The 13570-nt window shown below is 44.8% G+C and overlaps 2 protein-coding genes across 2 annotated transcripts; one reads left to right on the top strand and one right to left on the bottom strand.

The window, feature by feature from the left end:
* Nucleotides 1-1746: 1746 nt before the first annotated feature.
* Nucleotides 1747-1905, bottom strand: H6S33_005016 (uncharacterized protein; the record flags this gene model as incomplete). Its single annotated transcript, XM_044836357.1, has 1 exon — nt 1747-1905. One exon carries the CDS (start codon nt 1903-1905, stop codon nt 1747-1749), a length of 159 nt encoding a protein of 52 aa, XP_044690229.1.
* A 4506-nt stretch (nt 1906-6411) lies between these two features.
* H6S33_005015 (uncharacterized protein) lies at nt 6412-7231 on the top strand (the record flags this gene model as incomplete). The annotated part of the gene is made up of 6 exons (XM_044836356.1): nt 6412-6418; nt 6487-6502; nt 6597-6625; nt 6921-6998; nt 7070-7163; nt 7222-7231. 6 exons carry the CDS (start codon nt 6412-6414, stop codon nt 7229-7231), a joined length of 234 nt encoding a protein of 77 aa, XP_044690228.1.
* Nucleotides 7232-13570: the final 6339 nt, after the last annotated feature.

The raw sequence follows: 13570 nt of genomic DNA, 5'->3' as shown, positions 1-13570 counted from the left end.
TTGACACTTCAAACTTGACAGTTTCGGGAGGCAAAATTGACAGTCCCCCGCAGTGGCCAAAATCGATCTGGTTAACGGTATGACAGAATAAACCCCGAAAACCAGACAACCCATCACGCTACCTGTGAAGTACGCTGTTGGAATACCCATGATACTAGCTTCGGTGGTAACAAAACTGGGTACTTGTGATCCTCCTGGTATATCTCACAGCACGCCGCCCCACCGAAATTCAAAATTAACAGCCCCGGTTGCCATTTCGGAGCCCCACAATTTGTAAATTCTTGAAATTGACGGTTGGCAAATACGCTCTAATACCTGGAGTTACTAGCGCTAGCTAGAGTAAATGAAAATGAACGACCGAGTAGAGTCTCGGAACGACAACCCGCTCGATCACCGTTATAGAGTAAAAGCAAATTCTACTTCAAAAAGGAAACATGGAGGTCAAACTAAATGATAGCCCCATACACGCACTTCATCACGAAGATCTACACAGTGTGTTGACTGGCAATACGTACGTACAGCGTTTAATTTCTGTTGTTGGCGCTGTGGAAAGCAAATATTTGCCCCTATTATCGATGGCGAACTCTTTCGGAGCTGCGCATGATATACTTTCAACTTCGCCCGGCCGGATATATGCTCCTTTGGGGATTTTCAACAATTTTGGGGGGTGCTCTGGTCGATGAACGTTGAACTAAACTCTCACGTAAGGCAGATTGCACAGCCACAGTACTGGCTCGGTAATGCGCTGTTACCAAGGCGAATAATAACCTTATCTTCATCTTGATCTGTAAAGCTCTTGCCTTACTGTAGGTAGATGTACGTACTCGCGCTGCCGGATTGAAGCCGCTCAGACAAAAAAGGTAATTGATCTGAATACTGCAAAAACGTGAGCTCTTATTGGCTGCCAGATCACTCGCCACAGTTCTTTGAGCGGCTTCAATCCGGCAGCGCGAGTACTCTAAAATTGTTTCAATGAAACATGTCTCATCGCTCAGATCTTAATGCCACCGCATAGCAACACACGTTTATAGGTAAATACATGTAGTACTACGCAGAAAGCTCTCTAGACAGCACTGTGTAGGGTGTATACAACGACATGTGTATGTGCGTGTAGGTGTGTGTGGGCGTAAGTGTGAGTGTGTGTAGAATTGTTTGCCTATCTGCCTATCCTAAGTGTTGCCTGCACAGTAGTCGTCGTCAGCAACGACGCCCAAGGTCGATATGCGAGATGAATTTTCTGTGGATCTTAGCAGACGGTGGCAAAAGTGCTCATCAAAAACTACTGTAGGTATTATAATCCGTCCATTTAAGTAACTATGGGCCAAGATGTAGGAAAACTTTCTTTGCGTGGTGGATGATAGTCGGCGTCGTTGTTGTTGATGTGGGTTATTATTGTACAGCGATGGGGAAAATTATTGTAAGAGTCCTATTGGCCAGGGCAGCCACCTAAACCCTGTTTTTAGACCCCTGTTTCTACAATAATTTTCCCCATCGCTGTATGTTGCTCTTTTCCGTTTGAAGTGAAACGGGTTTTTCACAGCCATCTGATCTCCTATTGGTGTACCTGAAGGCTTAAGATGACAACGCGTCCACCACCTGCGATGTATGTATGAAAGTAGGTACACAACAATAACGACCGCGGATGAATCCGTGAAGATACCCAATCATACGATAATTTATTCTTCTATGTACCTACACTGTCTAGGTGTGCTGCGCCGCAAGTGGACCCACAAGTCTGCCCCAAAGTCATCGTGTGAGATACGCATCCATCATCCCCAAAGACACCCCGATGATAACCTCGTTTTTCGGACCCTCCGCTCCGTTGGCTAGGAGTCGATCGGTTCGGAACTTCTCGAAAGCAATATGTGCGCCACCGCTCTCACCAGGATGGTTCAGAAACGACATATTCCTGCGGAACACTACGAGTCAAAAACCTTTCCCAGCTGAAGTCGACGCATAGGCATTCTCGAAAGAATTCTTTTTTTTTTTTTTGGGATAGGCGAATGCGTATTTGAGATAGATGTGTTTAGCCATTAAATCAGGATGGATCTGAGTGCGTAAACTGCCGAAGAACTGCCTACATACACATGTAGAGTAACTTCTACTTTACATACACTATGTATTGAATGTGGGTTAGTTACAAGTACGTATCGTATGTGCGACATTAACCCAACTTGACCAGATATTTGGGATTTCCAGCAAACCCCAGTTAAATCATTTGAGTGATCGATGTTCCACGTTCCTTTCCCGAGCACAGACCACCTCGGTTTAAGCGGGGAAGTTCAACAAGTATGAATTACGGAGTAAAGGTACACAACACTCCTCAACTATTCAGAAGAATGGAAAGGGGCCGGGGGAGCTCTCGGTGGAGAAGGGATCCTCACCTTCGTAAACCTTTGCGACTCAATGGTATTACTGATCAATCAGTGATGGCTATCTCCTGTCTTTGTGGCGACTGGTATCGATATCACTCTCCTTCGACTTCCTTTTTTCTAGACCGGATGAAACTGAAGAACTGACAATCAAGTTCGTTAGCCTTATCAATCTACGAGGACCTAATCTGAATGAAATCAACGTAGTTGACGTTTCGGGAATTCGACCAAAGATAATAGGAGGAAAGTAATGCCATGCTAGACCTACATTAAATTTATCGATATCCTTTCACCTCATCGACATCGAATTGATTCCCTGCACTGTTTCACTAGTTGTCGTTGACAAAAATAGTGATATTCGCCTCTGAAGATCAAACATTTGATCACTAGGGTATAGTGACTCTAGACTTTATGGGAGAACGTATCCCGGGACTAGTTGCCCTAGAATTACCTTTGGTCACAGTAACTACAATTGGAGTTATCCCCTAGATTCATGACTGAGTCTTGAGGATATACCAATTCTGTAAAGGAGAAAGAGGGCCAATCAAAGTTTCATAGGGGACCAATTCTCGTGATCGGCACTTCTTTTCAACAAAGACGGGAAAAATAAGGGTGTGCTTAATCGGAAATCGGAAAACCATGGCAGTTCAAAATACCTGGTCCTTCGATACCCTTTTGGAGTCATTAATCTGATAGAATGAAATTAGCTGCATGTCACATTTAGCTATTGCGGTAACTTACCCTTATAGTAACACAGATTCCTTCACTTAGTGACAGTTCACATACACGTCTAACTATGGACCAGGTCTTCAAGTCATTCACCCTGAAAATACACTGTCTGCCTCATCGAATACACCGCACTACCTCGTAACTGCTCCGTCAATCTATGGGCACATTGCTATCCTTGAATATCCTGTCATGACCTCTCCATTGTCACACGACGACAATGATTTTTTTCCGTCTAGCAAACATCTTTGAGGCCACTCGCCCTGCTAACACGTATCCTGCACGGCCGGTCATGCGGACACTCTGTCAAATATCCCTCACAAAGGCCTCCAGACATTGACAAGGGTTGGTCGAAGTTGTCGATCACCCTGGTTCCATTGAAATTTGTGAACGATCCCTCGATTTTGACTCTCTCAGCCCTCGCTTGTGCGAGCGAGTCCTTGCTGAAAGGAATAGCACGGTGCCACAAGCAAGTCACAATGCCGCCTTGCCTGCCGACCCGTCACAGAATCACACAGAATAACACGGAATCACACGGAATCACAAAGAATCACACCTCTTTTAGCACTTAGATACCGCTATGGTACAACTTGGAAGTAGGAGCAAAGAGCTAATGCACCCTGACAACTCTAGCTGTCCTTTGACTCAGTTTGAGATGGTTCTGGTCCTATCCGCCCCGAGATTCTCTTGACAGGAAGGAATACACTGTTAAAGAATCGGCCGGAGTTCCAGTTTATAAACTGGCCGCTGCAACTGACCACTGGGCCAATGCAGGGGCCCCGTGTTTGAAGTGTGCGATTTTTGTACACTTACACGCGGTGAGAAAAGAAGGCAGGCAGGTGGTCTGATTCAACACTCCGCCACGGGTATTTCCTGCTCGGGGAATCATTAAAGGTATGTGCTTGGTATGTGCTTATTCCACAGAAAAGCTTGATAGGCACGATGCAATTGCAAACTTCAGACATGCATGGAGCAATTGAAAAAAGAGAATAGACTGCCTTTTTAACCCACAGGTTGCGATCCATGTTCCTTTTTCCTTCAACAATTACATGATCGAGATGCATAAAAGGTGATATTATCTGCAGGAGTTATTACCCCACTCTCTTAAATGAGAAACCCATTTCTAGTACGTGCACTACTTCATGTAATTTCTTGGACAGGATGAAAGTTGACGGCATGCTCTTATTGTTAGTCGCAAGAGTGCCATCCGGCCTTCAATTTTTGGATTTTCTGACACACCTTATGTTCTTTTCCGCGCGAATACCCTCTCGCACTAGACTACCTGATTTCTAGTAAAATCGAATCGGTCGATTCAATGCCTCTTTCTAATAAAGCCAAGTTTTAAGGCAGTTAGAGAATATTGATTTTTCCGACAGAAGTTGCGCAATACAGTTCCCGGTATCATGTCGGCTTTTGTCACCCGGGCACTTGAGAAAAGAAATATCCCCCGCCTTTAAAGGCAGATAGTCGGTCGTTCACTAGATCCATGCAGGAATAATCAATTGTGTAACTAATCAAGGCCTAGATATCGGCCGGCACAACGAAAGGGGGAACTGTATATTTAAGCCCCTGTATAGAGTTAAACTCCACATTTGACCAGATACATGTATCTAACTTTATTTTTTTTTTCTACAATGAAGATGATTCGAACTTTCAGATGTAAGCTTTTTGTAGCTATAGCTTGATTGTAATACTCTATGGTCAATTAAAGAGCATCATTTGCTCGGAATATCTATGCATTTAACCCTGGAGAGAATCCTCAGGTATAACATGATCAGTAATCCGCATGTAGTTATTGACATGTGTGGCGTATAGCTGTAAACGATAAGCATCCCAGGGTTGTTATTATTAGCGTATAACTTCTTTCATGAAACGCAGGTATGTACTAGAGGCAGGTAATAAGTACCGGGCAATAAGCTTCAGACTGGACTTTTATTGGAGGTTATCGTCAAGCACACATATCGATTGGCGAGAAAAAGACCTGCGTTTCCCGGTACTCATAGCTTATTATATGGCCTAGCCCGAGCTTACTGGTACCGCGGTAATATATGGTTGGTTCAACTTAAGTTCTTAATGATAACTGCAATTAATTGGCTCGTGGAACAATGTGCGCGTGCCATGGTCAATATTTGAGGGTCCTATTGTGTAAGCTTGGATTAATACGTGTAAGTACGATGTAGTGATTGGATTGCAATTGTGGCAAATGGGTCCAGCGGTTTGACTTAGAAAATCGCATGTGGCGGCAACATTAGTCAGTCGAATACATTGCGGCTCACGTCTCACGCACTATTTCAAACAGGAGAGACACGCCGGGGTATCAATACTGACTAGGATATCTTGCTTCTCTTAGCGTTGAAGGACCACAATCCCGTGCAATATTTACTTTTTTAAGGGCTCATGATCGATACATGTACCTTGTTGGCAGTACCAAGCATACATATACAGAAGTATGTAACTCGCTGGATTCAAAGAAACAAATATGAGCTGCCGGGATACTGCAGGGCTCGCGTTCAAATTATGATAGCTATATAGTGTCCCAGGCTCCTAAACCTTAGCAAAGACCGATGTCGACACAGAAGACTATTTTGTGTGTATCGGAACAGCTACAGGCCCTAAAATCTATTCGCTTAGAATTTTTCCTCCAAAGACCCATGTTGTAAATGGCGCGGTTAAATTTGGGGAAGTCAAGTGGGTTGATTGTAATTCTACATGATGTTACCAGGATAGTCGAGCGCTCCGCTGAGTGAAACTGAAAAACATACTGATTTTACCCGAATAGCATGAAAAGGTATGATAAGGCACGGTAATATTGACGATGAAATATTTTGAATATGGGCCTATATACAATATCACCAAGATCGAAATTTCTTAGACAATATTTTGGGGCGATCTCCTTCGTACCACACTTAATATGGTGCAATATGATACCCGAGTGATTTAGCATGATTCTGCTACCTGACCAGCTTAGTATTGTTCCGTGGATCGCGATTAATTATAAGGTCGAGGCTCGAATCAATGACAGAGTTTCAGGCTTTACCATGGGCCCACGTACGCAGCAGTACGGGCTAGTGTGACGAATATGGAGGGCGCGTCATGTCACGGAAGGACACATGTTGGTCAAGTAAATTAGACTGTCATGTCCTGATGTGTGGGTCGACTATACTTTACATCTTCATCGCGTCGCCCTCTCATCTCGAGATCTCTTGATTGATATATACTGCATGGTCCTGTCCCCATTCTATTGGCCTTCTTTTTCGAATTTCGCCCATTGTAACAGCCGACGATCTAAAGCACAATCTAACATGCACCTATTATGCTTAGTATCGACCCCGCGCTATGGTTAATGAATACATGTACACTCTGGGTGAGAACTGACATAAAAATATAGTGGACACCACATGGAAGTACGTACCGGTGGTAACTGCAATCAGGCGGTGATACAGCTCATGCAAGGCTTCGGGAGAATTGATCATGGTTTGCTGATACGAAAAGAAATAGTAGGTCCAGATTCGACATGCAGACATTAGGTTTAAAACTATATCGCATGCTTAAAATACATAAGAAAGGTCCATCGTCAGCCAAGCATGTCCTGCGACTTAGGTTGTTCATCCTCTGGCTTCTGAATGACACTTCTGATTCACGAGAAATTGCTCTCTTATCGGCCGCATACAATTTATGGTTTTTCGATCTAGGACCATACGCCAACGAATTGCCAATCGCCCTCCGGCTATACGGAGCGTAATCATTTCCATTTCAAGTCCTTGTTGGTCTAGAATATCGAGCTTTATCCACAAGAATTACTATCATTGGTGTCTCACATAGCGGGGATCCGGAAGAATATACACCGCACATCTTTCTCGTCGGCCGTTATGCATGATGTGGATATTACTTCATCGCCCAGTATTCAAACCCGCTCAACTTATCTTTCAACATCAGCTTCGAGAATGCTAATTTTTATGATAAAAGCACAGACCTTTTGGCCAAAAGGGGCCATATAATGCCAATATATATGAAAATTGTCCACCGATGGGGGATCTCACCATCGGTGGCGGTATTTCACCACCGGTGGGAAATTTTCATAAGTTTTGGCATTAATGATTGAACATTTACTTATTTAGTATAGTGCAGCATAAAGACCGAAACTCAGTGTTTATACCGGTGGAAATGTACTAATGTAGGATAGCGTGCAGATACAATGACTGAAATTCAGTGCTTATACCACCGGTGGTAAATAATTTACTACCGTTGGTAAAATTACTTTTGACACATTTACCGCTCCATAGGGCAGGGTCAGTAAATGACATCTGATAACCGACGTAAACGGATGCATCGGGTTGGCCGGTCGATGATCTTAGGGAAGCCAAAGTTGACCACGCAAACCACATCTCGAAGTTCATCTCTCATTTTATAATGCTTACCGATGCCCGAACTAGTGCCAGCTCAACAAACGTCCTTCTCCACAGATCAAAACATTGTTGGAAATCAGACTCATGGTTAATCACTCGGATGCCTAGGATATGGTTTTCGAATTCGAGAGACATTTTAAACTCCTCCCCTTATCGACATTGATACAATTGAACGATATTGGCTTCTTTGCTCTTAAACACCTGCTATCAATCAATTAGCGCCTGTCGCGGTGAGATATATATCGGTGGAGGCCTACTTTCAAACCCCGAACATCCTGGATCCTGCAATTTTCGAAGAATTTCTCAATTGGACAGTACCCCTAGAACCTCCCGTATTAATATAACAGTGACGGTCAAGTGTTCGCCACGTGTGTGGGAAACGAGACAGATCTATGTACTTCTTTTCTGGAAGACTCTAGTACGTCATGTAAATTTGAACACATGCTCGTTTCCCCCTATTTATATAGCTGATGCAATCTTATTAACAGTTCTCCGTGGCGCAATTGGCTAGCGCGTTCGACTGTTATTCATTTGACATCGAGAGGTTGACAGTTCAAGCCTGTCCGGGGAAGTTAATTTTGTCTTTATACCCCTGTCCACCGGCTTAAGGTGACATGGGGGGTACTTTTCAGTACGTACAATCAATTAGTCATGTTTTTTAAAGTCCGGTTTTTTGCTACAAGCTCTAGCGGAGGATATTATCGAGAGGCAAACAAAACTGAGGAAGATGTCGTGGCGAGTTTGGAGTTTGAAGTTTGGATTAGAATTACAATTACAGATGGGGGTGCACAGACAAGGTGCAGATGGGTTGGATGCCAGAGTCAATAAACCTCTCGGCTAATCAGGATATAGAGTTTTAGATGCTATTTCACAACCTATGAAGCCTAGAATACAAAGAAAACACATGTCATTGCATGGTTTTGTTCTTTCATCTGGGTGAGAAAAATTTGAAAAAGGGTTCTTAGATCATGATCCATCATTCGGTCGGGTTGCAATTTGCGATGCCTGTTTGGGTCAAGGTTAGGGTTGGGGTGGAGTAATCCTAACCCTGATTTTGTACCGCACCTACATAGTCGATTAGGGTGGAATTAGGGTAGTGTAGGGGATGTGGACTGAGTCCCTTCTGGCCGGAATTAAGGAAGGGGTGCGGGGATAGATCGGATGGATGGAAGCTTGGAGATTAGTACATACCGATGGGATGGAGCTGGAAGACCAATGAGAATCAGCAGTTTGTTGCAAAAGAAGATTACCGTGCAGGTTTAGCAGCCTTAGCACGAACTAGTCTGACTTGGCTTCTAAACCTATATGTAAATACTACAAATTAATTGACCAAACCACAACAAAAAAAAATGGTATTCCATATATTTTTCATTCTAGGTTTCCATCCAGGTTTTTTCTTCTTTTTTTTTTTTCAGAATCGAAAGCTCAACTCTTTTTTTTTTCTTTTTTTCTTTTTTGGTTTAATTCATTAATTGTATACAGACCGTAGTCTATGACAATATCGCAATACATACCTCAGAACTTCCCGATCACTTCCTCCACCTCTTACACCAAAGAAATAAATCATAAAACAATAGGCGAAAGCTCAACTCAAGATGGACTCAAGAACTAAATCTATTTAGCCGGTAGCTATAGGCCAATCACAGTGACCATCTAAAGTTCTATCTTCATCCCTTCGTCTGTAACGGACACCTGACGCTAGTGGGTAGACTTAAGTCCTTCAGGAAGGTTTTCTTGAAAATCCCCTCAATTAGACCTAACCCTGGTTCCGCGAGCCTCTTTGGTGTCTAAAGTCACGCCCGTCACCCATCCTCTAGCAGATTCCTTCTCTTTTGGTAGTGTTACATTCCCAATCACAGCTAGTTTTCTGAATATCACAACGCCAGATCAGCGCCCAGAGGTGGCGAATTTCGGGTACAGACGAAGGGATCCGCAATTTGAATACCCTTTCTAGAGTCTGTGTAAGGCTTTAACTACAATAGACGACCTCCCGGGCCATTCGGACACCCCCCTCACTCGGACAGTCAATGATGATTGGTGGAGAAGAGGTACAGAAGCTACTTATAACGTTGATCTTCTGTTTTCTACGTTAACTGTCCGAGTGAGGGGGGTGTCCGAATGGCCAGGGAAACCGTCTATACGTGAAAATGCGATGTGATACATTGCGGTATTGGAGCCACGCTTTTAGCTCCACGAGTTGAATAGAGAGTCGAGCACTTCGACAAAAGGTCCTACATATGAGTTGAACGATTACAAGTCTCTTGCTAAAACAGCTAGACTTTCTGTTCAACACGCGCAGCTAAGTAGCTAAAAGACTCTATTGTGCGAGAGTGTCCGAATTAACTCTATATACTATACTGCCAGCTAGAGACACCTGTAAAAAAAAAAAAAAAAAAAAAAAAAGTATTGCCACTGTTAGTATTTGGGTAGAACGCTCATAAATTTAAACACCGCATGCACCAACCATAATTGCTTCGACTCCACTAAATATTTCCGGTATTGTATTACCTGCCGGCACGTATACTCATGTACATGTATGCACGATTGACCCCCTTACCTTATAACACACGCAGGCCCAGTTACCAGTTTGAGCTTGATTCACAAATTTCAAGACCCTCCCTGCGTTACTTACTTGCAGGTTCCATAGATCTCAATAGGATGTTCATGATGCTTCAAACAACGTGGTGGGTAGATAGCTAAATTTAGGTATATAACACTACTCCGGGTAGTCATAGCCAGAAGCTTCGAGGGCCAGCGATGCCTACACGCTTTGCGATATCCCCTCCTTTATTTTCAGGACTCGTGGCGATTTGTAATTGTGGCTCACTATATAGAATTTAGAGGCTAGCTGGAACCGTCGACTCGCGGTGGTGCAAAATCGACCCATTCTGTGTGCAGAATTCGTAGTGGTGTATACTACTTATCGTTAAAATTGTGTCTATCACGGCCATGGCGCCGTCGTGGGCCTAACATCTTGTGATATATTACCGGGAACAGACGAGGCCGGGAATACCTTCACGAAGAGCCGGCCATATAGCTATACCATAAAGCTAACATCGAGCTATAGCACCCACCGAACAACCATCCAAATCCAGTCCCCACAACGCGATACCCCTACTTCGATTCCTCGAACTTGCCAAATTTCCCTCTCGAATACATGTAACTAGTTAATAATCAAGTGGGAAGCGAGTGAGCGCCAGGTTTATATTTGAGGATGATCATTGACCCTAGTTAGCCCTTCTCCTCATGCTCATCTCATTTACCTGGCATCAATAGAGGCCCACGGAACGGCAATCCCCTCATGGGGTACCTTCTCCACTAGTGTGATTTTGTGAGACAGTCCCCACCTTTGCCTCTGGGAGGGCAGTGGGAGCTAGGTAGATGCGAAATGCGCAATATTACGAAAATGATTATTATGTAGCCCTGAGCACTGCTTCTCCTGGTAGTAGAGTTGCAGGCGCACCCAGCTTTCTGAATCCATTTCTTTGTCGGTGCTAATATTCTGTCCCCTTTAGCTTCTTGAGATCTCTGATTATATCGTGACGGCCATAAGATTTCCAGTGATTGCTGCATGGTTCATGGTTCATCATCATAACCAACACCAACTCCGGCCACATTTCTCAGCTAAGAGTGATTAGAAACCGCCCTCCCTCTCCCCCCACACGCACACGCTACTTCCCCTACACCCCACGAGGTAAATGCCTCTCGTCTTAATAGCGGTACTAATACCGAAATTGTCTTCTTAATATTAGCTACTATATGGGCCTTATCATCGCATGCTCAGTCATCTACTCTTTCAAGCTAGAAGTCCTTCTTGTGGCGCTGGATATGGCTAAATATATCCTCCACCACATTGGTTGTAGCTACGTATCGTTGTGCATGTAGGACAGTAGAGTAGAGACTGGAGCATAATATGTGCAGGTAGACATATATAGAGATAGAGAACTCAGGAAAGGAGAACCAAGCTGCAACCAAGCAAGGCTTTGATCAATTTACCGCAGGCTGTCTGTCGAATAGGCGCGCCTATATAACAACCAAAAGTCTTTTTTCTAGGTTCTTCCTGCCCCCAGTGCCTTGCTTGCGGAAGATCTGATCGATCACGGAAACCCGCTGCACTTTGTGCTTGTTTTTTATTGGCGCACGGGCGCTCAGCTTGGCAGTACCAGTCGGCGCACGGAGAAGTCCATTTTGTTCTAGACCCGGGGCCCTCAGGGGTTCTAGGTACAGCTGCCTCGTAGATCTAGAACTCTGGGCTTTTTGGCCAGGTACTACTTGAGATATGTGGTTAGCCGATACATGAGCGTAGAGGGGACGCACTGCCAAAATATTGCTCTATGTATTCTATTCTATGTATAGAAGATGATGTATGTATGTACATACCTACGAACTGTCTTAATTGACGGTATTATAGCTTCAAGCGCAGATTTTATGGCGGCAATGTCCGCGCTGCGTTCGATTCACAACGCGGCTATCCGCGACTAATCCATTCAATCCATTCGAGAATCATCACCAAGCTCGACTCTGGTTTGATCAAGCTCTAGCGAAACAGATACGTGGCTACAATAGTACGTAGGTTGTATCCTGCGTGCGTAGCTACATGTCAGCTGCAGGCAATGCCACGATACTAACTCTTAGCTAGAGGAGAGTATGATAGAACGACATCCCATATCTCAAGCTCTCATTTGCATATCTCCAAAGCATAAGGACGCTCACCCAAGTCAATTCTCCATGCCTTTCGCAGGCATATATTCAAGCGCGTATTTTCCACCCAAATATAAACGTCGGCTGTGTTATGTAGTGCTCTAGCCAGCGCGACCTGGGCACAAGTGTGCGGCTAAATGCCGCCTTCTTTTCGGGTTCTAGATGTCGACCGCTCGACCACTAAAATTAGTACCAATTGTTCCCAAAAACCCTCCTAGGGAAGAAATATGTGCCGACGTTCACCACCATGCACTCCCGGCTCCTGGTCAGCCTCGGCTGGATCCGGGGTTCGTAGGGCTAGGTGCATAATACTACCTGCACATACGATTAAAGCCTTGATCATGAATTGAATTCGGCCTTCCCTAGCTGGTCGCTCTACCTATTGATCACAAGCGATTCTCTCTTCTCCTCAGTGTTCAAGGGACACTGCGCCTCTATAGTAAGTAGCTTGGCCCTGAACCTTAACCAAATCGCAGTTGTTTCGCCAGTTGTTTCGCGGATCATGCAGGTCCCGGCAGGGATCAGCCTGGAACGAACGACATGTATGCATGCACCTCGAACCTGTTCAATGCCGTCATGGCCCATCACTCGCCGCTCAGCGTCCTAGATACTGCTCGTTTTCAAGGGCACAGAGAACTATCATTTCCCCCACTCTCACCCCCTACACATCGGTGCGTGTGTGTTTAAGACACCGACCCGGATGTCTTAGTTTCGGTTTCGCGGGTGCTGTTGCCAAGGGCCCCCCCATGGACGCAAACAATTCCGCACGCGCGTACGCGCGACCTATCAGATGATTTTTCCAACACGAGTGCCGAGGAAAAGGGCTTTTTTCCATTCAAGCTGTGTGTTATAGATTCTAGGCTTTCTGGTCCGCTCAGTGTTGGAGCGATCTAGCCTAGAGGGCCCAGCTCCCCCCTCCTCCTACTCCTCCTAGCTCCTGGCAATCTTATGTTCGTCGATCCAGCCTTCTTCGAGTTTGAGGTGAGTGTAGGTAGGTCATATTTGTTCCGATAGCCCATCCATGGTTGTACGAATTGCACGGAGACCGAATTAAGGGCTGTAACCTTTTTTTTTGTGTGTGTTTTGTTCGTGTCAGCCTGGAATTGGCCCAGAATTTGGGCTGCCGATAAATTTAATTGTGTTGTTTGTGCTTATTCTCATGCCTTTTGTTCTGCTAGGAACCACGCGAGGGGGGGGAGGGCCAGAATCGGGTCATTTGGAACAAACGGCGTGGGTCTCGGGAAGCACGTATGCGTCCACTTCGATCTTGTTTCAACCTTCTCCAACCCAACTCTTCTCGTCAAAGATCCCCGAGCCACCCCCCAATTGTATTTCGTTTAGAGAAATAGGCCTTAATGCGTTCCT

Source organism: Morchella sextelata (assembly GCF_020137385.1).
Source record: "Morchella sextelata strain SCLS chromosome Unknown scls_19, whole genome shotgun sequence".
NCBI classification, from domain to species: Eukaryota; Fungi; Ascomycota; class Pezizomycetes; order Pezizales; family Morchellaceae; genus Morchella; species Morchella sextelata.
Note: the sequence above shows the minus strand (reverse complement) of the source record. Positions and strands in the feature narration are given on the sequence as shown.